Source organism: Convolutriloba macropyga, chromosome 7, assembly GCF_964194025.1.
Source record: "Convolutriloba macropyga chromosome 7, txConMacr16.3, whole genome shotgun sequence".
In the NCBI taxonomy this organism is placed as follows: Eukaryota; Metazoa; Xenacoelomorpha; order Acoela; family Convolutidae; genus Convolutriloba; species Convolutriloba macropyga.
The window spans coordinates 41460204-41487824 of NC_134474.1; the positions used below are offsets into that span (position 1 = coordinate 41460204).

Below are 27621 nucleotides of genomic sequence, written 5' to 3' on the forward strand. Positions count from 1 at the left end.
TATTATAGAAGTCAATCTAGCTGTTTACACACTACTGAAGACATTTATATTGAACAAAATAACTACTGGAACTATTTCAATGCAGTTCAGTAATTTATCATTACCGAAGTCGAAATCATGCTTTAAAGGAACATTTAATTAAGTCTTTTGGAATTGCCACAACTTGGTATAGAAATATTCAGGTTCATCTTTTGATATTTTAAGAACTTCAAAGTTATCTTTAGACTTCACATCCGGGTCGTTGACCTCTGCTGATTTCTTCATTTCTTCTCTTAGCAACTTCAATATTGTATCACATGCATCTGCTTCTTGACTTTGGGACACTTCTTCGCGGATCTGCCTTTCTCTCTGTAACTGAACTTCTGATGGATCGATACCGTATAAACGAATAAGTGAACTGTAGTGAATTAAACTAGGGTGTAACTCCTGCAACAATTTCAGCGCTGCAAACTGAGCGGCATTATTTTGGGTTTTAGCTACCGCTTTCGCTGAATACTTTTCGCCTAACTTTAACTCACATTCATGGCATTTGGCGTTATTTACAGGATCGCGTGTATTTGTGAAGTTTGTGTGCAATTTCAGCTCAGAAGGCGCTAAATTGCGCACTAAAAACTGATTCAACAATTGCAGAGGTGCAAAATTCGACGCTTCCCGTAATTTTAACTCCTCTACTATTTGAGGATCACCAATCAAAAACTGTTTGAAGACGCCTATAAGCCTGACTTTGTAGCTTAATGACGACAATAAGGGATCTTCCGAATCAATCTCATTTTCTCCCAATTTCAGAACTTCAGGACAAAGAATTCGAAGTGATTCCTTGGCTGCTAAATTCTTAGCCGCCCGTTTTCCAACTGCAATTGCCTCGCCATACTTGACGTTGAGAATGGAAACCACACAATGCGACTGCGATGTTGCATTGGCATTGTTAGCTGCACTTGAAGTTGTAATAGATGACGTGTTAGGATCCATTGACGAATTGAGTTCATGAGAGGGGTCGCCTGACGCAGGTGCTAATACGTTAGAGCAGTTGTACACAGGTGTGGTTTTGAGAGCCTTAGTGCAGTAGTCGTTCAGAACTGTAATATACGTACGCGTAGTGTGGTTGGCTTCTACTAGGCGAATGTTTTCGTAGTGGTCTCCATTTCTGATCATCAACGGGACTCCTGTTTTTTTTTTAAAAAAAGAAAGAAAAATTAAGACCATAAATTTCACAATGGAGTTCTATTTTTGATGCACACAAGCATCTCAGAGCACTGGTGTTGCGAGCAGGTCACCACAGAAACGAACCCACGTTTTCATCATTTTTTTTCAAAATACTCCAATAATTTTGACTAACAGTAAATCTTCCGTTGCATTAAAATCTTCCAGGAAAAAGATTTTAAGATTGTGTTGGACTTTAGCAGGGTAAAATGTATGTTATTCCCAAGCACGTCTTTGGATAGCTTCTTGCGTAAAATCAGACAGCTGTCGATAAAAAAAAGACATAGCCATTCCACCCCGTTTCAAATTATGAATTCTTTTACAGTACATTGCTATGTAAGAAAACCATTCTGTGCTCTTGTAAGCGTAAAATGGGAGGGTATGAGGAAAAGAAGAACCAAAATGGAGACTTCATCAGTAGGTGTGCATGAAACATTCGCGTAACCAAGCATCCGTCAACTTACCCCGGTCATTCCACTTTGGTCTCACAAATCTATCTTTCTTCGTGTTCAAAATGGCCCTCTTCTGTGCTTTGAGAGTACTCAGTGTACGTCTATTCCTAACAACAAAGCGCCTTTCAATGTAACTGCTCAGCATCTTTGACGTCACAAGAGACGGCATATTTCGCATCACCGCTACCTTTGTCTGCTGTTTTCTCCAGTTCCGCATATTCTTACCCGACACCGGCGGGCCGTGATTGCCGTCATTTTTGTTGCCAGTATTATTGGATGTAGAAGGTACATCTGGTTTCGAGTGTTCATTTGTAGCTAGTGGATTTTCTTTCGTGTCTGAATTCGGGGTGCCAATAGCATCTGATTCTAAATAAGAGAATTTTATTCAGCCTAAATAATTCATAAAATTGTGGGTATCATACTTTTTGTCTTAACGTCTATTGCTCACCTTTCCGATAAAATTGTTGCTATTGTGTTTCTATATTATATCCTTTAAACCAATTTATTTATTTAACAACAAAAAGGCATTACTCAGATAGCTAGATTTCAAGTTACGAAAATTGCAACTAATTCTCCATCAGAGGAAAGACTCATGGCGGCTTTTTGATGATCGACAGCATACAAAAAAAAACGTTTGAATCAAATTTTGACCTTCAGTGAAGCAACAAGTACAGGATTTAAGGAGATTACTCTAACCTGCAGCCACACTGTCCACTTCCTCATTTCCTTTTGCACCTTCTACAAGACTGTTTTTGGCTTTCAGAAAGTACTCATACTCCAAACAAGGTATGCTGCTTAAGGGAGGCTCTTTGTTTCTGATATGCTCCTCTCGCTCCACCACAAATGGTCGAGAAAAGGTAGCTACGTGAGATTGGAAATGATAGTAGACAGGAATTCCCGTATCGTGCAGCATCGATCTCCATCCTGGGGGAAGCTGCGTTTTGGTTTTCGGGAGCTCCAAAGAAGTGCACAGGTATGCACTCGAATTTCGCATTGATTTAGCTGTCGAATTATATTTTCCACCCCATGGTTGCTTAGTTGGAGAGGACTCAGATTTGCTGGATGCAGTGCTGGAGTCCAAAAGAGAAACATCTGGAGTAGTCAGAATGGGTGTTTTAGTTTCAGGTCCTGGCTTTTTAGCAGGTGTACCTTCGCTGGAACGCTCTACTGCCTCTTCACATGCTGCTGAAAAGAACAAAATTACAAAAAAGCTTTTGAAGCACGAAGTTGAAAACTTACCCACTTAATCGAATGATATTGCGACAGTAGTATATAGATGAGCGGAGCTGCCCGGGGGGGTGGTGACCCCCATGTTTTAAGATAGGCTATAGCGATTTCAAATCATTTTGGTCACCATTGAATTATCGCAGCCATGTATAAAGATAGGTAATAGATTTTACATGTATTAACATTAGAGTTATGGGAACAACGTATAAAGATAGGTCATAGATTTTACATGTATTAAGATTTCATTTTCGACAGTAATGTATAAAGATAGGTAATAGATTTTACATGTATTAACATTAGAGTGATGAGAACAACGTATAAAGATATGTAATAGATTTTACATGTATTAAGATTTGATTTTTGACCATAATCTATAAGGATTGGTATTAGATTTTACATGTATTGACATTAGAGTGATGAGAACAACGTATAAATATATGGAATAGATTTAACATGTATTGATATTTGATTTTTGACAATAATGTACAAAGATAGGTAATAGATTTTACACGTATCAAGATTTGAAACAAGATACCAGCCAATTAGAATAGGTAATAGGTCTTATGTATAAGATTTCTCATTAAATTTTGCATCACAAAATAAGAATAAGCTAACAGATAGCAAATTGGAAAATGAAGCTGTGTTATTATATCTAACAAGCTGTAAGCTGAGCGTAGCTATAATGCGGTGCTCTTGGTTTTTTTCGTCGTCTATTTTTGTTTTACATTTCTTCTAGAACATTCTGTCTCGTCACTGTTTAAGCGGTTTTTTTCACGCTTGATTTCACGCTTTCTGCGCGACCTAAACTGCGCGTATTCAGAAGTCCTTTGTTGCAAAATCAAAACTGATTGTAAGAAGAAAGATTGTGACGTCCGGACAGGCTAGTGGTTAAGGCAACGGGCTGTTGATCAGGAGGTCAGTGGTTCGAACCTCGGCAGTGGAACTTTTTTTGAACCCAAAAACATCCTCCTTCGAATTAAACTTTTTAGGCAACGGCGATAACTTTTATCAACTCACTTCTGTATCATTTTCCATCTTTATTTTACGGTACGCAAGGGGTCCATATTATCATCCAGGGTCGCAAGGGGTCCATATTAGCAATATTTTCATCCAGGGTTGTCTACAGATCTGGTCAACACCTTGAGAAATTAGTCAGAAAACTTTTAGATGCTCAGTTTGAACTTTAAAAACCCGGTTGAGGTTTCTCTTCAAGAATGATTACTTTAAACAGTGGACTCATCTACTTGACAAAATTTTTTTACAATCACATGTTCACAGGCGTACAATTAATTTAAATGGTTAAAATGTATGAAAAACAAATCAGAAAGTTTAGATCATCAAAGGCGTCGTATGAATTCCATCTGCATCCACAATTCGTTTTGGATAGAAAAACGAGAGTCCCTTTTTAGTTTGCTCATAGGTTAGAATTTGGTGATTTATAGTTCTGAATCCTCTGTTAGTTGAGGCTATATTCACTGCATCGTCCAGGACTCGTCTGTATTTCTGTAAAGGTCCATCACTGTTTTCTTCCAGAACACTCTTGTTAAGTCCTTTGCAGCTGAACTTAGTTTTGTTCGTTACTGAATTATAGCAACAGTACGTTTTGCTACCTAAACATAGCATTTCAGTACATCGGAATTCCTCTTTGAATAATCCAGGCTCACGCTTGTCATGTTTTATATGCTTATCGCAACAAGTTCTTGGGAAAAAATTACTTGTACTATTAGCATGAAAAAATCTGTGCAGTCATTACTTCTCATCTCATTCCAAATACTCCTCATTTCTGGTTTAATGCATTCATAGAGATTTTCATGAGCCAGTGCCAGATACAGAGAATCAGTGTCCATTTCAAGCTCCTCAAATTTCTGAACATCACAGAACTTGTCAAAGAAATTGTAGTAGAGCTCCAGCATTCTCAGTTTTGCATACTGTAAGATAAAGAATCGAACAATTATTGGTTCACGATGCTCAACAGTGCTTTTTGCAAGCTCAACCTCATATATATCTGTCGAAACGTTGTTCAATCTTCTAAAAAGACGATTATTAATAGCTTTATGCGTCTTTTCATCGTTAAGATAAAGCGTTTCTGTGTGTCGACTTCGATCCATAATCTGATAACCATACGAGCTGTTCCCAAGTAATTTCATAGTTTCAGCAACAACGCTAGAGTCTGGATTTTCATCACCTTCTCGTCTTGCATCAACAACAGATTGTACAAAACCGTTGAAACATTTTTGCGGGATATACTCAAGGAATCTGTGGATTTTGGTACAGCGGAGACCCAGCTTCAAATAGAACTTTAATAATGGTGTTATGACTATTCCATTGTTTAATTTGTAACTCGAAATCAACATTCGTTGTGGTTTTAACAATAACGAGTTTCTTTCAGCATAATCCAGCATGAATTTACCTATATTCTCTCTTCCAACATCACAGTTTTTGAAAATTGGAGGAAAGTTTGCAAATCGTTCACGAAGCTCTTCAGGAACTTCTAAATCACACTGTACATATCCGAATAATTTATCTTCCTGTATCCGCATCAACAGCGTCTCACTGCTCAAAGGTATTTTGTAGGGGAAATTTTTTCTAACGTGGTTCTTCAACATGGAGTTCTTCTGAACATGATCCCACCATTCACATTCTCTCATCTCTATAACTTTGTATCCTTTCTTTTCTAGGTAAAGCTTTCGTAACTTATCAGACTCACGCTTCCGGATACCATTCTCAAATTCCTCCTTATCAAGACTTGGTTGAGTTTCTCTACAGGGACAGAAATGGTAGTAGCATCCAAGGGCTTCAAAAATTGTTTGGCAGTGACTACAAAAGCCATCCACAGTAAAAGAATCAATTTTTTTCTGTTTTCCAGTTGTATAGAAGCTCTCAATAGTACATTCGGGTCTGTTTGCCTGATAGAAAGACATTACCATGTTCTCAAACTTCCTGATTTTGTTTTGACGAGCTTTGAACTTTTGAAGATCGCTATCAAACTCCCATCTAGTGTAGAGTCCAGTTGGCATCGCTTGGCACATGGAGAAGGGGTACAATTGGCTAGCATCTATTCCAAGTATAGACATTATTTTACAGACATTATTTGACCTCCGGATGAATGTTTTGTCTACAACAGCTTTCCTCGTAAACACTATTGATGGACCACCAGTCATTTCACTTCGTATTTTCTCATGCAAGTCTTTGTCAGCTTCGATGAAAGGGTAAAACTTTCTATCAGTTGATTTATGAAGACAGATATTTGCCAAATTGGGTAGTGTACACCCAAGCTTTAACATATCAATTTTCTGATCGTGATAAAATTTCATCATTTTCTTCATTGCTTGCAAAGTTGGTACAACATCTTTGTTGTTATACCAACGAAGGAAATCTCGAAAAGTTTTCATTTTCTCCACCTTCCACAACTCTTCTAAGAGAGCATAGTTTTCTATTCCAGTTCTAGGCTTTTCTTTCAGTCCCATTTCCCGGAGAACTACCGACTCTTCTTTTCCAGATTTAATCAACTTTTCGAACTGAGCGAAATCTTTTTCCAGTGGATTTAGGTTTTTCAGTTTGCTGAAGAAGGAATCGTAATGTGGAAGATGGCTACAGTCAAGTTTCGATGGCGAATCAAACCATTCATATGGGAAATATCCTTTTGTCTCTTCGGATTGATATGCTTTCAGAAAGGAGTCCAGAGTTGTTGCTCCACCGAGAAAATTTACTATATCGAGAAATTGAATATCCCCAAATTTGAAAGAAATAAATTGATTTGCCTTCTTGATTACCGTAGGTGTAACAGCTTTGTCGTTGAGGAGATGAGGAATGAGATAGCTTTTGATTAAATTCAGATCATACTTTCCACTGTTGAATCCAAAAACTGGTAGAGTGTCAACATAATTATTGAAATGACACTGGAGATCAAGGAGCTGCTTTTGTTGGTATCGTAAGAAATTTTTAGAAGCATTTCTATCTTCTGTTTCACTACTGATAATTGATTGAGTTTCGGAAATAATTTGCAGTTTGCAGGAAACATCATTCAACCTGGTTTTGATCTCTGATTCCACCTCCAAGAACTTGGATCTCACATCCACCTTGTTTTTTGCTGCTAGTATTTCCAGTTGAGCTACAAAGGATATGATGAGACGATTAGGATCGTTTTCGCATATGAAAATTGGTTGGTCCAACAAATTTGAAGAGATTGATACCGATACAGGTACATGAGTACCAATCCATGATGTTGTCGCTGTGTTATTGATATCCACTGAATGAACACATATTGCTTCGAAGTCGAAGACGGCTAAATTTTTGAAGAGAGTATCATCTTCTGGATAAGCTATTGAGAAGTTGTCCAGCTTCTCAAACAATGTTTCTCGCAAAGAATAAACACCTCGCGGATAGACATTTTTCACTCGTTCTTTACAAGTTTTTAAGTGACGATTGAAGTTTCCGGAATGGTTGAAAAAGACATCACAGCTGGGACAACGAAACTTCTTGAAGAATTTGTTGATATCATTAACATAACAAATATGGTTGTTATACCGAAGCAATTTGATGTTTTTATCATATCTTTCAACGCTTCGTCGAACAAGTTCACCAATAATTTCACCATCTTCAATGTCAAAATCATAGACGAAAATATTTTGTTTTATCGGTTCTTCAATTATAGGAATTTGATCAAAGGAAACACCTGCAAAATGTTCGGGGTCGCAACCACTTGCAGTAACAAAATTGTGAAATATTTTAGTTGCATTTGGTTCAACATCTATTGATCCGAATAAATTGCAATTGCACGGAATAAACACAAATTATCGTTATACGGTTCATCGTGTCCGTTTGAAACGAGACAATTAACCTCAGGGTTCCTTAACAATGGTTCTGGAAGTGGAGTATCAGTGCAACCCATAGGTATATTTGTAAGAAGCGCTGCAAAAACGGTAACATTTGTGATTACTGTGAATCGCCATTTTGAGTTTTGACGTTCTTTTGTACATGTTTCAATCAAGTCAAGTTTCTCGATTTTGTTCTGAAGGTTTAATAAGTCGTTTCTATTGCTTAGAAGAAAAGCTTGATCCAGGAGTAAGTTATTTTCATGCGGATAATAATATCGGTAATCGTTTGTCTCTACATTTCGCAAAATAAACCCCAATGCTAGGTTAACTTTTGCAGCACATTTCAATTTTGTGAAAACTTCATCGATTTTTTCATTGATCTTTTTGTTGTCCAAATCTGATAAACTGGAGTTGAAAACTTCTTGTCTACCATGCTCAGCATGCATATCGTCAAGTAAATGTTGACAGGCTGCCAGTTCTTCGTTCAATGACTCGCTATCATTATCAACTTTCTCCATAATCTGACGAACACGGTTTGTGCTTGAGGACCCAATTTTTGTGCTGGCTTGATGTGCCGTTTTGCGATGCAGTTGAAGTGAGTAGAAACTTGGGAACTGTTTCTGACAGACAACACACTTGTTCAGTGTATTACGAACTTTTGCTCCGTGAGCCTTCGCAATATGGTATGACAATTCTGCAGCATTTTTTGTCGCAAAATTACAATTCCTTTTCTTACAGTAAAGCGTCCCCATCATACATGTCTTCCTGTGGCGAGCAATATGAGCCTTTACAACAGATTTTCCACAATTTTCACAGTTGACGGGTAGGTTTCGATCGTTTGCAGGCATTTTGTAATAATTGGGTACGTTTAACTATGGAATGAACAAATAGATGTTTTATTTTTATCGAAAAGTATTGACAACTGAGTCTTAGAATATGAATAAACAAATGTCTCTCAAGTTCTGCAGAAAATCAAAGTGTATTCATGAATACATGCGAGCAATAAAGTTGAAATATTTTTTTATGTTACTAAAAATAGATTTTAATTCGAGTGGTCAACCAATCACAGCAAAATTTGCAGAACTTCGGGAAATTGCGACAGCCTTTATTCATGTACAGAACTTCAACAACCCTGATTTGTTTTCTCAAAGTCTAGACAAAATTTATTCGGTTTGTTTACTTAATGTCTCGGTTTGTTTACTTAATGTCTAGACAGAATTTGTTTACAAGCAATAAAAATAACAATGTAAAGAAATTTCGTCTTCGAACGACCTTGAAATTTTGTTTACACCATGTTATCAACTCAAACCCAATAATTCATAGAGGTATATCACTATTTACTCACTCAGTTTTGTCTCTTACTATGGTTGAAGCTATGTACGAAAACAGTCCTGAATACGTCAAAAAATTTCAAAAACGATTCAAATACACTATTTGCGACACACAACCAAAACCTCAAGATTCTGGAATAGAAAATTTTGCATACGGTTATCATTCGTCTTCGACTGTTATCGATGGTTGTTCGTTTGGTTCCAGTCATTGGCATCTCATTTTTGAAGATACAGGTTCGGAAGATAAAATTGTTTTTTCTTCGTATGCTCCTGCGACGATACCTTGCCTTGTGACTTGTTTTAAAATCCTTATTTTGCCTACGGAGAAAAATTTTGTTACTCATGGTGCTATTATTTCTCGCTTACATGTTGCTGTGGAGTACTTGTCAAAATTTAATCATGTTTCAACCAAGAAAACTAAAAAACAACTTCCTCTGCCTAATCCCGTGAAAAGACTCTCAACCAATACTACTACCATACCTGCTTCTACTATCCCTGATGTGACTGTAAAACGTTTTTGTCAACTAATGCTTGGTGAACATTCTTCTTCTCTCTATCAGATTATGGATATAATTTTAAGTGGGCAGGGAAGTTTTGTACGTGAGACTTCAGAATATTTAATAAACTTTCAGTTCTGTAAAAATTCTACTGTCTAAAATAGTGCTGTGATAGAACAATTAATTCAATTTCACTCCATATGTTTTAAAAATGCCAACAATTGCAATTCATTTACATCAGGTACAAATGGAAACTTACTGCTATAGAAATAATGAGCAATATAGATGCAAAATAAACCACACAGTTGCGAGTCTGCTGATTGCAGGGGAGACTGAATATCTCTTCTGTGCTCCATAATATCCATCGTCATATGTAAATCAGTACATTGCTGTAAGCGGGAGAAAATGTCTTTATAGGCAGTCAGAGGAAGTGCTAACGGATCTGCAAAGTATAGTACGGGGTGTGCGTAGCGTTTCGCAAGCATCACCCAATGTGAACCAATAGAATCAGCTCGCGATGCATTCACAATTATAAAACTGTTAACTGTTAAATTTAAGGGATAATTGTCAGCCGCATAAACACCTCGAATTTTGAATTTGAGATGTTTGCAATTTTGAACATGAAAATAAATTTGGTCTTCATCCATTAGTAAGCATTCATAGGTAGAACATTTTTGGATACGTTTCTTGCAGAGTCAATGTACACAGTAGACGATTTTTCTCCCAGGAAAAAAATTTCAATGTTGTTTGGCAAACCAGTATCAAATTTCAGTTCAACCGATAATGATGAGTTTGTTAGTTCGGGATGAATAAAATCATGCGTCGCCTCTTGCGTGCTAGTTAAGTCAAAGACCATTATAAAGTGATGCGCAAAATCACTTAGTGGTATTCCATGACCGTTTTCAACATAAGCTAATGCACTCATTGAATTGTAATACAGGCGCTTGTTATCATTTGTTAACATTGGAGTGCCAGCTGTTGCGAACCCGTTTCGATAGACCGTAATTTCACTCAAATCAAACTTTTGATAGTGGTAGGGATTGATATTGTTAGTTCCAATGAATGCATTGCTCCTGCACAATGCAACAATCAGCCGCCTTATTGGTTCTTTTGTGAAAATATCTTCATGTTTCCAACTGCGTTGACCTGCTGTTGCGAGGAATGTTTTTGTTATTACTTCATTGTAGCGATACATTGCCGGAGTTTTTAGGAGTGTTTTTTCAATGGCTCCAACAACGTTGTCTGACACTGTCATCTTTCTAACAAATAAGTTTGCTTCATCAATTTTAACTTTGTAATTTTTTGCCGCTGTCTCACTAATGGTAACAAAATCATCTTGCGACCTTCGGAAAGAAAGTCTTAAGGTAACACCACTTACTAAATGTTTTTCACAGGAAAAGAAATCAACAGCGAGCTTTCCATATAAAGTAATTTGTTCCGATTCTCTCACAGCTACCTGCCTTGCATCCCTTGAAGCTGCAGCTATACCAGCGGGGTTCGGCTCATACTCGTAACCTTGACACTTTAACCAAGTTTCCTTTGCATCGGTTCCACGTGAAAATTCTGTTTCAATAAAACTTTTATGAGCATAGTGTCCATTAGCTGAGGAAATTTTTATTCCATTTGCAGAAACAGTACAGTCGGCAAACAGTGAATGAAGAACATTGTTGACAAAATATGCAGCATCGGTTGCGGTTGCATCGCCGGCGGTATATCGCAAATCAGTTCCATCAGCATTTTGTATTCGACATTTTACTTCCAAATAAATTTTCTGCAAATCTATGAAATTGTTGCGATCGCCTACAACTTCGAATTCGAGCGATGATCCAGAGGGAGAATAAAGTGGTCCAGTTTTTTGCTCAAATGATTGATCAAAGGTGACTAGCAAAGGTGGTTTTTCAAATAAATCCAAGGAACTGTGAGCGCCTTCGGAAGGTATTACAATATTAGTTCGCATTTTTGACTCGAGAGAAAAAATCCAGTCGACTTCTTCTTGGCTGTGGTTTTCGAGAAATGATTTTTTTAGTGGAACGTTTTTTGTAGGTTCGAGGTTTAGCATATTGTTGTCTTCGACGTTTAATAACTTGCCGGCCTCGTGTTATGCGTGAATGGAGAGAACCACCAAATTGTTTTCGGGCTGTTTTTGCAACCGTGCTTTTCAACGCCTGCTTTGCCGACTTTCGTTTCGTTGCTACTTCAACCAACTCAGGTGCACCTTGCACTAAAAGCTCTCGGCCAATTCTTTTGGCAGCGGGCCATATAATTCTTCTTGCCAATGGTAAAGCAACTCTTCCAATACCTGCTGCGAGGGCTCCAAAGCCACTTCCTCTTTGACGATAATGACCGGAGAAATGTGGCATTGACTGTGATGCTTGGTTGCTGTAGTAAGCTTCCATTTCACTTGATTTTTTGAAACTTTAGGCCTACTATCACTTTTCCTGTACCATTAAATGGAATACGTTTTCCGGCTTCGCTCCTCAACTCCACTTTAATGTTCTGAATATTGTTAGAAAGTATGGGCTTGTAATCCAGAATTGTAAATGTCTTGTGATGAATGGGTGTAACAGTGTTTATGCCGCCGTTTCTTAAACGCCTTTCGGTCTCAATGATTTTAATTACAGGAGCTCTCACGTCTCCAATAATTTGATATTCTATAACGTCTATGTAGACAAATATTAATTGTGAGCCACAGGTTATATCAACTGGAAAATCACTTTGGTGTCTATTGAGAGTTTTGTGTGATTTGTATCCAATATGAATGTATCCATCATGCGAGTTGTCTTTTATACCCTTGAAGCCGAGAATACTTGGAACTTCTTCGTTTTCAAATGAAAAACCCTCATTCGCTCCGAATTGTAAAACCAGTGTATGAGTAATTTTGTCAAAAGTAAAATCAAATTGTTTAAACTGAGCAATTCGCCTGAGTTCATCCATTAGTTGATCCAAGCTACTGTAAATGCCTTTGCGAATTTTTCTGAGGTGTCCACTGCGATTATTTGAGGCGTCGAGTTCCACTCCCGAGTTTTTATAAACGACTAACCCGTTTGAATTGACGTTGTTGATGTTTGATGGGAAGGATATTGAAGATAAAGCTACTTGCCATTCTCCATCCAAAATAAGTGGTTGAGATAACTGGTTACGGAATTTTGCCATTGTGTTTTCACCAAAAACTTCCATTGATGTGTTGGATATTAGATCGATTGTGAATTCTTTGGCGGGATTCATTTTATTCGTCTGCAGTAACTAACACGTTTACTTGGACTAATTCCGGTTCATAAAATTTACCTTCAATTGTAACGTTGTTTGCATCTATAAGATTGTACGTTGGTGGACACACGGTAGCAATTTTGAATATCGTAAAAACTTCGTCTGTATAATTTTGTTTATAACCTTTTCTGAATTTTTCGTCGTGCTTTGCAATTCTAACAAGGTCTCCTTTTTCGTATTTTGGTTTGTACTTTGTTGTGTTGATTGCTAATGATATTAAAATTGGTTCATGTTTTTTGAAAACTTTATTAGGTGCTAAATGGGTTACCCGGTTAACACGACTGTTTACAGTATTTACAAACTGGGGTAAATCTTCAATATATGTCCAAGTCCACTTTTCTTCCAAATATTTGTAAATGATGTTTTTAAGCGATCGAATGTTCCTCTCTGCAAATGCCGACTTGGTTTCGCTTTCTGTTGTATATAAATGAATTCCTTTCTTTTCACAAAATTTTATTAAATCTCCTTTGAACTCTGATCCCTTGTCTGTCCAGACTTTTTCTGGTTGTTTCTTCTTGATCATTTTTTTGAACGCTTCAACAGCATCTTTTGCAAATAAAGCTTTCATTGGTTGAACTCGTAAGTAACGTGATAAAACATCCACGGCCACTAACAAATATTTTACACCGTTGTTGTGTTGGGCAACTTTATCCATATACGCAACATCGACAGACCAGATTTCATTTATTCTATATGCAGCAGCTTTCAGTCGGGGAAAACTTTTCCTGAATTGTCTGTATTTTGTGTACGGGGCTTTCGACTGAAGATAGCGAACAATTTTGCCTCTGGTGAAACCGCTAGCCTCCTTCAAGTTAGCAATGCTACCAAATGCAGCACTGCCTTTAGTGTACAATTTGTCTAACTGTTTAACTTGATAGGAAGTAATTCTCCCAGGGGCTGGTTGGTTTGATTTCTTTTTCTGTCTCTTCAAAGTTTCTCTGGTCTCTGTCAGAAGCTTTTGTTTTCTTTCGCTGGGATTTTGAAGCAAATTCTTTGTCCGACTCATATTCCAAAAATTGCAGTCTCTCTTCAGATGATAAATTTAGAAACTTTTTTGGCGTATGTGTTACAAGTCAAATGCGACCCAATATCGAGATGCGTTAATACGCTGAAATGTTCGAAAGATAGTTTGCAAGTGGTTTGCTGTAAATTGTAAAGAAATGTAGCAGCAAGAACTTCTGTATTTGTACCATTAATAAGCAATCTCTTTGATGAGTCCAAGGATACAGAATCTGATTCCTCTATTATGTCCAGTATTGTATTCGCTCTTTCAAACTTTATCCCCTTCAAGATTCTAATATCATTCAGCACTCCTTTTTTGATAGTCGATGTGTTGTCTGTCGTAAATGATTTCGCCATAGACTCGTTTATTGTACTTCTATCATCCACTGAAGCGTCAGTTTGTTGTTCTGTATCCTGTTGCGAGGCAGAAGGAGCTGATGGTGACTTGTTTCTCTGGAGAAGCGATATCTGCTTGGCTGGATTGTGAATATTTTTGTTGCTGAGTAATTGAGAGACATGAGGTTGTTCTCTTGTATACATCTGTTTAGGTATTAACACAAACTCTTCAGTATGCATTTTGTTCTATATATTCAATGCAGGGTAATGCTATGAGTTGAATGAGATTGTTGCCCGAGGGAGATTGAATTATTTTTAACCGTTCAGTTTTCCCTACTTTCCTGTTTGAAAGCTGACGCAGAGTTTTTTCAAATTTTTTTAGTTCTTTTTTATTGACTGGAACAACTCCAGAGAGTACGTTCATCACACAGTCACTCAGAAACCAAATGAAGTCGCCGTCTTTAAGTAACTCGGATTCAATGTTGGAGTTCTTGTTTGTGCTATTTGCCCATTGCTTGAGCATAAGCAAATGTCTCTTTTTCATTCGTAATTGGTGTAACAACGGCTTCCTCCGAAAGAATGTAAGAAATTGAAGGATTAGGTCCAATAATATCTGACGCAAATCGTAAACCCTGACTGGTTTTGGGATCGAGATCAATAATAAAATGTCCAAAGGGCTCCGCAGTTGCTAGTTTGTATGCTTCTTTTATCAGTTGGAGACAATTCAACTGTTTTCCAAGATATTCAATTTGTTGAATGTCACGAAGCGACTTGAATAATATTATGTGTGTTGTATTCAGATCAATGGTTCTGGACCATTTGCTTTGATGGAACAAATTATGCTTGATGTATATAACATGTAATTTGCGATGACGTCCTGAGGTAGCTATTTTTACAAATTCTTTATCGTTGAAGATTTCTTCACATGAATCATCATAGATAAGCAGACAATGCGATAGATTTTTTGTTATATCAAAGCCTGAGTATTTTAGAACCTCAATCCCTGGTATAACTTGTTGCATATCTTTGAAAAGTGGTTGGAACTCTTTGTAAAAATAATAAATTTTCTCAAAACGTGGATATAAGGTCGAACCTTTTAGCATTCGAAACAAGAGTTCTGTTTTACCACAACCACTCGGTCCTACAATTGACATGAATACCCTGTCATGTGTAAGAATAATTTTGTTCATAGTTTGGGATTAGGTAAAATGTAACCAACTAAACTCGATAAGAGAGCAATCCAGATTGATTTCTCTTCACAGCTTTCTGATAATAGAAAGAGCATAGAAAAGCAAAGAATGATCATTAACACAATGATACTAACTTGAACAAAAAATATTACTTCGGACCTTGGCACTGTTGAATTTGAACAACAACGCCATGGGGGCCTCTCCTTGTTGTTTACATCAAAGACTAAATTACTGATACCGGCGTCAGCCTCGTCTCTTTGATTCATTGGAGAAAAATAATTAATTGAAAAGTGAATTGAAACAAGAATGATACAAAATGTTAAATTTTTGAATTATTCTCTGGGCAACTGTTTCATGTACCAGAACCCAAACAAATTGAAACCTTTAATATGACTTTTTATCTCTAGTTTATAACAAACGGTTGATGAGTCATTTTCCTCGAACGATGGTTGACTGAAGACTTTTTCAACTTCGGGGTGCTCCAAGACATATAATCGCAACTCATTCGGCATCTCATTAAGTGATAGCTCACGTTCTGGTGGTGTTTTTTTCAATCAAAATTGAGGAACTTTTTTGTCCGCCCATTGCCTCCAACGTGGGATTCGCTGCTCTTTGGGGGACTGCATAGGCTTCTGGTTTGTTTTGTTCATAGCCATAATTGGACTGATTCCGATGCTCTCGAGCTCTCTGTTTATTTTTTACGTACAGTTGGAAGTGATAGAAATTATCTATCACGGGCAGGAAAGCCCTAAAGCTGTCTAGTTCGTCGGGAGAAAGAGTAATGGATGCAAAATAACGTTTTGCTGCTGCGCTATAAAGCGAGTTGTAACGCGGTTGTTGTGCTGTGTTTGGTTTATTGTTGAGATAGTTCGCTCGGTTCTGTTGATCACTTGAAAAATTATTCTGTATTGGTGGAGAGGGATCCTGAACTCTGTTGAATTTTACAATCGGCTGATCGTCAAGTGGAGTCAAGCAAGTGAATATCTTCAAGTTGTCTGACAGATAAGTTGTTGAAGTTGCCGTGTCTTCTTTGTACATCACTTTGTGTCCACTGTGAGAATATTCTTGCTTTACGTTCCGCGCAGTGATTTGATAATTGATCGTTTGTTAAACGAAAGTTTGAATGAAGATAACAGGAGGGAACTTGTTCTTCTGATATTATCTCTGAGATTCGGGGACAATTTAGATCCTCCAGATTATAAACAGTTTTTTGTAAAAGCTTACTGAGGAGTTGTAATATTGTATCGTTGTAACTTGAACACAAACTGAGTTCTTTTATAATGAATCCAAGTGACTTGAGTTTGAAACCTTCGAGATCGAGGACAATTATATTTGTGGTTTTGCTGCCAAAATTTTCTAGCATTCCAATTCACAAAACAATTGTGAATGAAAAATTTTCACTGATAGAATGAATAATATTCCTGTCAGGTGTCCAAAAAGACAATTGTTTACTGGTGAGTAACGGAAAGCGTAAACATATCCAGGGCCTTTGTTTCGGCAATCTTTTATAAATCCAGCGGCGTCATGCAGTGCAGCATGAAGTCGTAGCACTTTGCTCCGTTTCAATAAAGGATCTAGTCTTGAATTATCAATTCCAATGAAACCACCATAGGGTCTAAATTTAAGTGCTATTTCTCCGTCAACTTCCGGATCTAACAAAGAACAAGCAGCTACGAAATATAATTGTCGATAAGATATGTGTGTATAATTTATGTCACCTCTCAGTGATAAAACTTTCTCATGAATGAGCTTGATGTCTTTTGTTCCTATTGTGTTCATTATTTACTGTTTACTGAACGTGAGCGTTTAGAGTTTTTGTTTATAAATCTTTCAATTATGATTGGTTGTCAACCTGAATCATAAATCAAGCACTCCTATTGGTCAATTTACTTTGGAAAGTGTTGTGACCTTGAACATGTTTGGACATGATCCGATGACTCTCCAATTAATATATCATTAATGATTTTATACATCTACTAACAGGTTAGTTGTTTTACTGTTGTTTTCACCAATTTATGTTTGCTGGTTTCTCTTGTACAACTCTGGTTTTTTTATCATTGTGTATGTATGTATATGTATGTATGTATGGATGTATGGATGTATGTATGTATGTATGTATGAATGTATGTATGCATGTATTTATGTATGTATGTATGTATGTATGCGATTTTCAACACGAAATCTTAAAATTAAGAATTTCGTGTTTTCAACAAGGAAATCTTAAGAATTCCTCGATTTTCATCACGGAAATCTTTTGAACTCCGCTATTTACAATACAGAAATCTTAATTTTCACACTGATTAAACCCGAAAAAACGCAAAAAAAAAATTTTCAAACCTATTATTCAAAAATTTTTACAAGTTCGGAGCCTCTTATAGGGTAAAAACTTCAATTTTTCGAAAAAAATTTTTCCGACAACTTTTTTTACTCAAAAAATATGTTTCACACAATTTCACATTGATTAAACCCAAAAAAACGCAAAAAAAATTTTCAACCCCATTTTTCAAAAATTTTTACAAGTTCTGACCCCTCTATAGGGTAAAAATTTCATTTTTTGAAAAAAAATTTTCCGACAACTTTTTTTTACTCAAAAAACATGTTTCACACAATTTCACTGTGATTAAAGCCGGAAAAACGCAAAAAATTTTTCCAACCCCATTTTTCGAAAATTTTTACAAGTTCTGACCCCTCTATAGGGTAAAAATTTCATTTTTTGAGAAAATTTTTTCCGACAACTTTTTTTACTCAAAAAACATGTTTCACACAATTTCACATTGATTAAAGCCGGAAAAACGCAAAAAATTTTTTCAACCCCATTTTTCAAAAATTTTTACAAGTTCTGACCCCTCTATAGGGTAAAAATTTCATTTTTTGAGAAAATTTTTTCCGACAACTTTTTTTACTCAAAAAACATGTTTCACACATTTTTACATTGATTAAAGCCGAAAAAACGCAAAAAATTTTTTCGACCCCATTTTTCAAAAATTTTTACAAGTTCTGACCCCCCTATAGGGTAAAAATTTCATTTTTTGAAAAAAAATTTTCCGACAACTTTTTTTTACTCAAAAAACATGTTTCACACAATTTCACTGTGATTAAAGCCGGAAAAACGCAAAAAAATTTTCCAACCCCATTTTTCGAAAATTTTTACAAGTTCTGACCCCTCTATAGGGTAAAAATTTCATTTTTTGAGAAAATTTTTTCCGACAACTTTTTTTACTCAAAAAACATGTTTCACACAATTTCACATTGATTAAAGCCGGAAAAACGCAAAAAATTTTTTCAACCCCATTTTTCAAAAATTTTTACAAGTTCTGACCCCTCTATAGGGTAAAAATTTCATTTTTTGAGAAAATTTTTTCCGACAACTTTTTTTACTCAAAAAACATGTTTCACACAATTTCACATTGATTAAAGCCGGAAAAACGCAAAACATTTTTTCAACCCCATTTTTCAAAAATTTTTACAAGTTCTGACCCCTCTATAGGGTAAAAATTTCATTTTTTGAGAAAATTTTTTCCGACAACTTTTTTTACTCAAAAAACATGTTTCACACAATTTCACATTGATTAAAGCCGGAAAAACGCAAAAAATTTTTTCAACCCCATTTTTCAAAAATTTTTACAAGTTCTGACCCCTCTATAGGGTAAAAATTTCATTTTTTGAAAAAATTTTTTCCGACAACTTTTTTTACTCAAAAAACGTGTTTCACACAATTTCACATTGATTAAAGCCGGAAAAACGCAAAAAAATTTTTCAACCCCATTTTTCAAAAAAATTTTTGCAAGTGTCGACGCCCATTAGCGGTAAATTCTCAAATATGAAAAACTGCATCTGAATACTTTTATCATACAATAAACATGTAATCGCAATGCTAGCAATAGCAGTGCTTAAAATATATCACTGTTCTAAACAAACAAACAGACCTCGCAGCAAACAATTAGTGATAACAAAAACTGGGTCAAGCTTGTAAACAAATTGAACAAAGTTAAAATCAGCCGAAAGTTAAAAGAGAAGAAAATTTTGAAAAAAAAATCGAGGGCTGACCAGGGGTACAACGGGGGGGGGGGGGGAGTGACTAGAACCTCAACGCCGTGGGGACGGACAATTACTGCAGCGTGGCAATCTACAACGGGGTGGGACATTTTGAGGTGGCCATCTACAACGGGGTGGGACAATTTGAAATCAAATTGTCCCACCCCGTTGTAGATGGCCACCTCAAAATGTCCCACCCCGTTGTAGATTGCCACGCTGCAGTAATTGTCCGTCCCCCCCGTTGAGGTTCTAGTCACTTTTTTATACTACTTGCGACATTACTTGAGTAAAATGTTTAATCTAAGAAGCAGAAATTTGTTACATAATACCATGGAACTGTTTATATCTTTCAGTCTAAGGATTTTCAAGATTCGATTAGAATTATGGACAGATTTATCATAAACAAATCTAAGAACGGAGGGATCTTTTCCGCTAGCGCCCCCCAAGTAAATTAGGCACCCCCCATTTGTATATGTTTTAACATTATGCATGCATTTGAGTTATTACGTATGCATACGTGTGAATTGGCATTTAGAAAAAACTACTAGAGCGGAGGTTTGAAAATAATATGTGTATAGCAATAAGTAACTGCATATAATGTAAACATCAACCAAAACCTTGTTCTTATTGAATTTTTAGTAATTACGAGCTTTGTAAAGGGGTCTACAACTATAACTTTCTTGAAAATTGTTACATATGTGGTTGTTGATGTATTATACCAGGAACGATATTATGAAAATAAATAACCTTTTCAGAAGGGAGCAAAATATTAATTTTTGGGGGGTGCCTAAATTTCGGCTATATAGGACGGGGGGGGGGGGGGGGCTAGCAAAAAAGATCCGATTCAACAAATGACGTCACGCACTCACTCACTCACACACACACTCTCTCTCTCTCTCTCACGCACACACTCACACTTACACACACACGCGCACACACACACAAACACACACACATTCACTCACAAGCCGATTTGCATTTGGTTATTAACGAAAACGCAGTTCTTGAATGCGCTACCTTAATCTATCCCTTAAGTTATCAGGCGATACCACGTTGTTGAACTTCGAAAAGGGGGACATTGTAGCAACCCAACTGCGGTATTAGCCAGCTCCATATACTGCTAAAGAATTTGAGCTTAGACTCAAACTCACTATCTCCAGAACCCCGGCCAGGCATGCTCCGGATCTTTTCAACCGGGGCTAATTGAATACCTTGAATGGAATGCAAGCAAGCGATTTATTAACCAATCAGAGACGACTAATAACTTTCCATTTATGCGCATACTATGTTAAACTGAATAGAATAAAATAGGCCATTCTATGTTAATTGGCCGAATTGGAATACAAAGCGAGGAGAATTTCCAACTAGCGGGTTGGTGGGCGCGCTTCGCCACGATAACCGGCCCGCGATTTCCGGATTACATCCCACAGCACATGAGAGGCATGGCCGTGAACAGCGGTACGCAATTGCGCTTAAACTGATATTCGGCTATTTAAACTGTAGGCCACGTAAAATTGTGGTACAGTAAAGCACAGAAGGGTGGATTTTCTACTAGGTACCAAGTGGGGGAAGGGTGCATTTGCTGAACATACCCGGCAGATTGCCGGAAAATAGCCGCCGTTGATTCCAATAAGCATGATTGGGATTGAAATAACAGAAGATATTGAAAAAAAAAAGATTTTTGTACAAACATTTTTTAAGTCCGATTTATTTTGATGGCATTTCGTAGTTGAACATACTTCTGTTTCTTAGAGAGAGGCTACAGGGGCTGCTATCAATAACAATAAGCATTAGAGAGAGGTAACTAATACTTATAGGAACGACGTTCAAATAGCGGGCATCTAAAATTGGGCTTTATGGGTTTATCCCGTTTCTATTTCTGACTTCAATTTTTTATACTGACTCTGATCATTTTGAATTGCTTTGCGGAGCAACTGAAGCTCAAAATCACTTTTAGCAGAATGAGAGAAGAGAGAAACTAGCCTAGAGAAGTCAAAAAGATTTCATGCAAAATGTTGAAAAAGCGGCAAAATGAGGTAAAGCGAAACATTTTTTTATTCGACGAAGTAAAAAAACATAGCAGGACAAGTCCTGACGTACAATTCAAAGAATTTTCATTGACTCAACAAACAACTAGACCTAGAACGGCCAATGGGTGAATTGGGAAAACCATTTCTAAAAAAAATCAGATGAAAAAAAAACAGAAAATCAATGTCAAAATTCTGCTAGGGAGAACAAAAAACCACTAGTGAGATATGTAATTTTGATTCTAACATAAATCTAGGTCCAGAATGAGCTGTGAATGGATTGGGAAAACTATTTAGAAAAAAATCCGATCCAAAAAATCGAAAAAACAGTAAAAATCAGAGTGAAATTGCCGCATGTGAACAAAAAACCACTAGCGAGAAAGCGAATTTTTGTTCAAACACCGTTTTCTCACTCTACTTTAAAATTAGAGCGAAAAAAAATTCACGCCGCAAAACCACTCGCTTTTTCGCTCCATTTCCTGTTTCGGCGTGACCAAAATCACCACTCCAATTTGACTTCAAAAATCATGAAAATGTGTGAACAGATCTTAAAAAAAAAAAGACAGCGCCCCAATACAATTCAAATTCTTTGAATTGTAAAAAATAGGAGCGCTATAATAGCCGGCTGAGAAGATGAGGCGGCTATTAAAAAGATCCATGCTACCGTTGCACCAAAGCCCTGCTGAATTAGCAACTTTGTTAGCTTGATATACCACAAGCTGGGTTATTACATCAGCCCGCTGGTAATGCTCTTAATCAACTATCGCTGCAACTCACGCAACTGTTTTTTTTAAATTAGAATACTGTTTTGCTAATTACTGTTAGAATACTGTTTACGCAATTGTTTTGCTAATACCAGTTCTTTACACGCTTTGATCTAAAACGCGTTTTTGATATAAAAATAGTGACACAAAATCAGTCTAATCACTAAAGGGTGCTATGCCACTGCTTGATATTTTCAGTGTTAATTTGGCTTTAACATGTCATTCCATCGATAAACAATCTTCCTAATTAATCCCAACATACCCATAAAGTTGTCCAATTCCAATAGTTACCAAACTACTTAGCTGTAGCATTAATCATAAAGGCCATTTAATTGATGCGTTTTATTTGATAATTGGAAAATGTCACTTGAATTAACCCATAAAACTAGCCATGCTCACTGCTTTGTAAATTTTTGCATCAAAAGAGTGAGTCCCGATTCAACAAAAAAAACACAAAGAAGCATATATAACCGGCGACTATAAGGTAAAGTATAAAAATGACAATGTTTTATAATACAAGAGCGGACACTGACCTCTTTTCCGCGAAACCGGCCCTGCGTCAGCTTCGGAGACCACCACATTCAACGGTCCAGAGAAAGGACACTTGGACGGAACCGGGATACTATTTTCTTGATTTGCACTTGCACTATTCACGGCATCCTCTGGTTTTGAGTTCTTGCTCACAGAGGTGACATTCGTTGATAACGAGGTAATGTTCTTTGGAGCTATTGCATCATCTACTGCTATATTATGATTGACGTTGGTATGAGTTATTGATACCACGGCATTTGGAAGTGCTTTCTGCAGGTCCTCGTCATCTTCGACATCCATGATTTCCTGACAGTCAGCTTCCTCCGTGATGTCTGATTGATTGTCTTCATCGCCATCTTCACCTTCTTGTTCTCCATCTTCGGAGAAATCTTCACCTTCTTCTTCTTCCTCATCAGCTTCGTCTGTTACAAAGAAAAACAAACAAAAAATGCCATCCACTCAAACTAATTTACCCATTTATTGAAACAGGAGAAAATTTGATTGTTTTTCGTCATAACTATACAATATACCAAAAAATATGTGAAACAGCAAGGCTGTCACTCAAAATGGGCGAAATCACAAAAAGTAAAATATCTACTCAAATTCAGGTTAATTCATAGAGGACAACTCGGATTAAAGAAAACATATCCGGCAGACTGCCGAAATAGCTGCGAAACAGACATGCGTGTCGGATAATACAGATAAAAACAGATACAGTAAGTTGAAAAAGTTATCGACGCCGCTAAAAAAAAACTATAAAAAAATTCAGCGATAAATTAATAAAGCTTGTTAAAGCTCACTCCGCAGCCTTTTTATTAGGGACCTTTATCACACATATGACTTCCTTTGATATTAAACCAATTCAAGTTAATCTTGAGTTTTCAAAAGCAAAAGGCCTTTTGAGTGAGTAAGCAACGTATGATCCAAATCTAGTGATGATCAGCCCTTAGTGCGCGGAAGAAGTCATTCAGAAAATTTGACTTTACATCTGTGGCATGTGAACAGCCGAAAAAGACCGTCAGGTGGCTAAACAAAATGCTTAACAGGCTAAGGCCTAACTTTCAATTCTTGAAATTTTCATTGTCCAGACAAAAAAAACTGACCCTAGAATCGACTATGAATGGATTGGGATAACCATTTATGAAAACCGATCAAACAAATCGAGTGAAAAAACATTAAAGATAACCGAAAAACACACGAAAAATAGCCATCGTCGCTTGACACACGTCGAGATTGAAACAGAAAAAAAAGTGTCAAAAAAGATTTAAATTGACATGTAGTTTTAGCGGATTTAAATTAACACTTAATTCAGCTTCTTAACTAAAAACATAATGTCAGCTAGCAATCGCTCTAATGAACTTTGATAACCAAATGCATTACGACTTAATGACTGGGCTTTATCGGTTTATCCCGTTTCTTTTGATTTTGTGCTCTTTTGACATTGACCGTATTCACTGCATTGCGTAATTCAATGCATGAAAAAAATTTAAATCGTTGAGTTGAAACAGCGAGTGAGGTAAGTCACGCGTCAAAAGTGACAATAGCGACTTATGTGAAACGAAAAACGTGTTCAAAAGGTGAGGCGAATTAAAAAGGAGAGCGTCTAAGAATAGCCGTTGAGAAGCTGACGGCGGCTATCAAAAATTGAAAAGCAAAATCTGTTAAACTATCGTTTTCTTTAGTTACTTTTAAAAAGAATGAAAAAATCAAGCCCTAAAACTATTGCTTCCCATCCACCTGTTTTGGCGTGACCAAAATAATCGCTTCAGTTTCACTTCAAAAATTATGAAGTGTGAACAGATCTTAAAAATACAGCCGTAGAACTGAAAACCATCATCGGGCACACTTTATTGTAAAATCTTTATTAGATATTAATTTGTTTAGTTCTCAGGAAATGAAAATGAACCACAAAAAACAATTACAATTTTTGTCATTTTTCAACACAAAAATTGCTTTACATCTTCAACGTTGAAATCATTTGGTAATTCAAAATGTCCCAGAGCAATAGTCGTCTATTTAATTGACAATAAAAGAACAGACCCGATATATTGCCAGAAATTAGCCATCATTGTTTCCCAAAACCCCGATTGGGATTGAAAGAAGACAAAAATGGGAAAAATTGATTGAAGTAGAAAAAAAACTTTTTTAAGTGCGAACTTTTTCATTTTTATTTTGTGGTTAAAAAACTCCTGTTCCTTAACGAAAGGATGATTGGGCTAGTATCAAAACCAAAAAGAATAAGAGATGGTCACCAAATCTTAGAACAAGTTCAAGTAGCGGGCATCTAAAATTGGTTTTTTGAGTTTACACCAATTTCATTGTTTTGTTTTCATTTTTCAGTATTGATTCTGTTCATTTTTGATTACCCTGCTGAGCAACTGCTGCTGCCTAAAAGCAGTGAGCAGAATAAGACAAGAGTGAAAATAGCCTGGAGAAAACAAAAATTTTATACAAATAATTGAAAAGGCGGCAAAATGAGGTCGAGCGAAACAAATTTTAAATCGATGAAGCAAAAAAGAGGCGCGCTATAATAGCCGGCTGAATTGCTGAGAGCGGTTACAAATAAAAGGCAACACTTGACCACAGATTGGTCGAACTTCACAAAAATACGTAAAAAAAACATAGCTGGCTGTAAAAAAAATAGTCGCAATAGCTTCGTAGATCTGCAGTCTTAAAAAAAACAGTAAAAAAGACAGACCAAAAAACTCGTCTTTTCATTGAAGGCTGAAATGTTATTTTTTGATTAAAAATCTGTACAAGTGTTTGCTGCCTCTATTAGCTGCTCTCAAATAACCTTAGAGTGACACACACGCATTTGACCTCATCTCTTTGAATTAAAGTAAATAAAAGTCAATTTCAAAGTGAGGAAGTCATTTTTGAGGTAAGTGTGACCAAAAATTTAATCACGCAAATGAACAAAAAAACTCGCTCCACTAAAAGCGAAAAATGACGTCACGCACGCACTTCAGTTGAAATTGCATGAATGAATGAACAAAAAGCAGATTTGAACTGGTTGTGACGTCATATGGTCGTAACAAAAATCGCGACGACGAAATAAAAAAAAACAAGAGAAGGCCAATAATAGCCCCAGCTATCGCTGTGCGGCTATTAGTCAAAAAACGTTGAGCGAATTGCTCTCAAACCATCAGCGAGCCGTTGCCTTCAGTAGTAAGGGATACTAGCATCAGAGAGGGGGAGCGGAGTAGAGTTCTGTGGGGGTCAAGCGTTGGTGGAGGGTCACCCGATGTTGGGGGGAGGGGTTGGGTTCACAGGATTGGAAGTGGTTCCAAATCTCCAAACCACCAGGTGGAGGAGGGTGGACGGGGGAGTGGTGAACTATGGGGGGAGGGAGGTCAATCTTTAAAACCTCATTAAGAACAGGATTAGGAACCACCCTTCACATCATAAATATATGTATCCTAAAAGCAGTTTCCATGAGTCGCATACTTGAAGACTAGTAAAGCGCACGGCTTTAAGAGAGCTACTCGGCCACTTAATGAACAGGGCGTTACTCGTTTATCCCGTTTTTGAGGACAAAAAGTCAAACGGCTAAAAAAATCAGTCAAGGTAAAAGTCAAAAAGACCACATGACTAATATAATTGCTACAAACTTTGTTTGAGAGCAATTAAAATACGCCAAATTAGCTTAAAACTCAATAAAATTATAAAAACTTTCATACACTTCCAGAACAGCTCAAAAATTATATGCATAGCCTATTGAAGCGAAATACCTACGCTAAAAAAAACTTGAAAAGGCCTCGCGTGAACAAATATTTCTGCTCGCATAAAGAAAATAGCGATATGAACAAAAAAATCACTCTTTTCGCTCCAACTTTTTGAACACTCAAACCACTCCACAATGTCTCACGCGTTTCATTTTTTGCTCCAAAACACAAATAAAATTGATTAAAAGGACACTTATCCAATACTCCTCTCCGAGCCGTAAAAAGACAGCTCTAACACAATTCTCGGAACTCTAAATGTCAGGAACACCGCAATATAGCTACTCTCGACTTACAGCTACCTAGCTATGATAAAAAGAGGACAGCTTAGCATTTGAGAAGTTGAAATATTCATATTTAGGTACATGTCAAGGTAAACTTAAACTGCACACGAACTGCAGGAAAATCAAAAATTCATTTAATGTACCTGATATGCTTTTGGGAGGTGGCGGCGGGGGCGGTGGTGGGGGCGGGGGTGATTCCTGCACTACCTGAGACTGTTTCTGCTGCTCTTTCTTTTGCACAACTGGGACTGATGTAGGAGGAGGTGGTGGAACTGCAACGACGGGGGTTGTGGCAGCTGCAGGAACTATAGGCGATGTTTTGGAGGATTTTCTGCGTTTTATGTCTTCATCTGACTCAATTTCGCCTTCACTCAACGAATCACAATCGGACGCACTCATTTAAAATCTAAAAAATTCAACCATCAAAATCTCTGAAAAGAGCAGCATCAATTACGTGCTAATAAACAAAAACTACTCATCAAAAACTGTTCTAACAACGCATTCCCAAAAAACTGCTCCAAATTTTGAAAATAAGCTTGAACAAGTCAATCACTTTCGGTCGCCTTAAGTTATGTAATGTTCGTTTCATATTCCCTATTTATTTATAGCTAAGAATTTTCAAACTTAAATTGCAAACTAACGTCGCAAATATGTGATTATTCACAGACACTAATTTCTGTAATATTGCGCCAACATCATGTCATGTTATCTATACTGATGCGATTGATACTCTAATTTGGGAACGTTAGAAAAATTAAGTGTTTGATAGAATTTGTCTTGGTATACACGACTAAGTCACAGGAACATAAAGGCTCATAGGCCAACCTCGAATCATGAAAAGACATGAAAGACGAAAGATCAAAAACGGCACGAAAAGATTAATCCAACCCAAACTGACAACAGAAAAACCGTCATTCGACTGAAGCAAAATCCAGGCCA

At 36.9% G+C, this 27621-nt stretch overlaps 1 protein-coding gene across 2 annotated transcripts; it reads right to left on the reverse strand.

The window, feature by feature from the left end:
• Window positions 1-27120, reverse strand: LOC142342871 (uncharacterized). Of its 2 annotated transcripts, none has more exons than XM_075394508.1 (5): window positions 26826-27120; window positions 22679-23098; window positions 2349-2834; window positions 1665-2018; window positions 1-1163 (listed from the first exon to the last, which is right to left on the reverse strand). In XM_075394508.1, exons 1-5 carry the CDS (start codon window positions 27079-27081, stop codon window positions 139-141), a joined length of 2541 nt encoding a protein of 846 aa, XP_075250623.1. In that variant the 5' UTR covers window positions 27082-27120; the 3' UTR covers window positions 1-138. The 2 variants fall into 2 exon arrangements, with proteins under 2 accessions (XP_075250623.1, XP_075250622.1); XM_075394507.1 differs by having other exon boundaries at window positions 2349-2837.
• Window positions 27121-27621: the final 501 nt, after the last annotated feature.

Excerpts from the sequence above, each read along its gene's own strand:
- LOC142342871 (XM_075394507.1), bottom strand. The coding sequence starts at position 27,081 with ATGAGTGCGTCCGATTGTGATTCGTTGAGTGAAGGCGAAATTGAGTCA. Across the intron at positions 2,838-22,678 it reads GCCGGTTTCGCGGAAAAGAG|CAGCATGTGAAGAGGCAGTA; the intron begins GTCAGTGTCCGC and ends TGTTCTTTTCAG. Across the intron at positions 2,019-2,348 it reads AGTGGACAGTGTGGCTGCAG|AATCAGATGCTATTGGCACC; the intron begins GTTAGAGTAATC and ends TCTCTTATTTAG.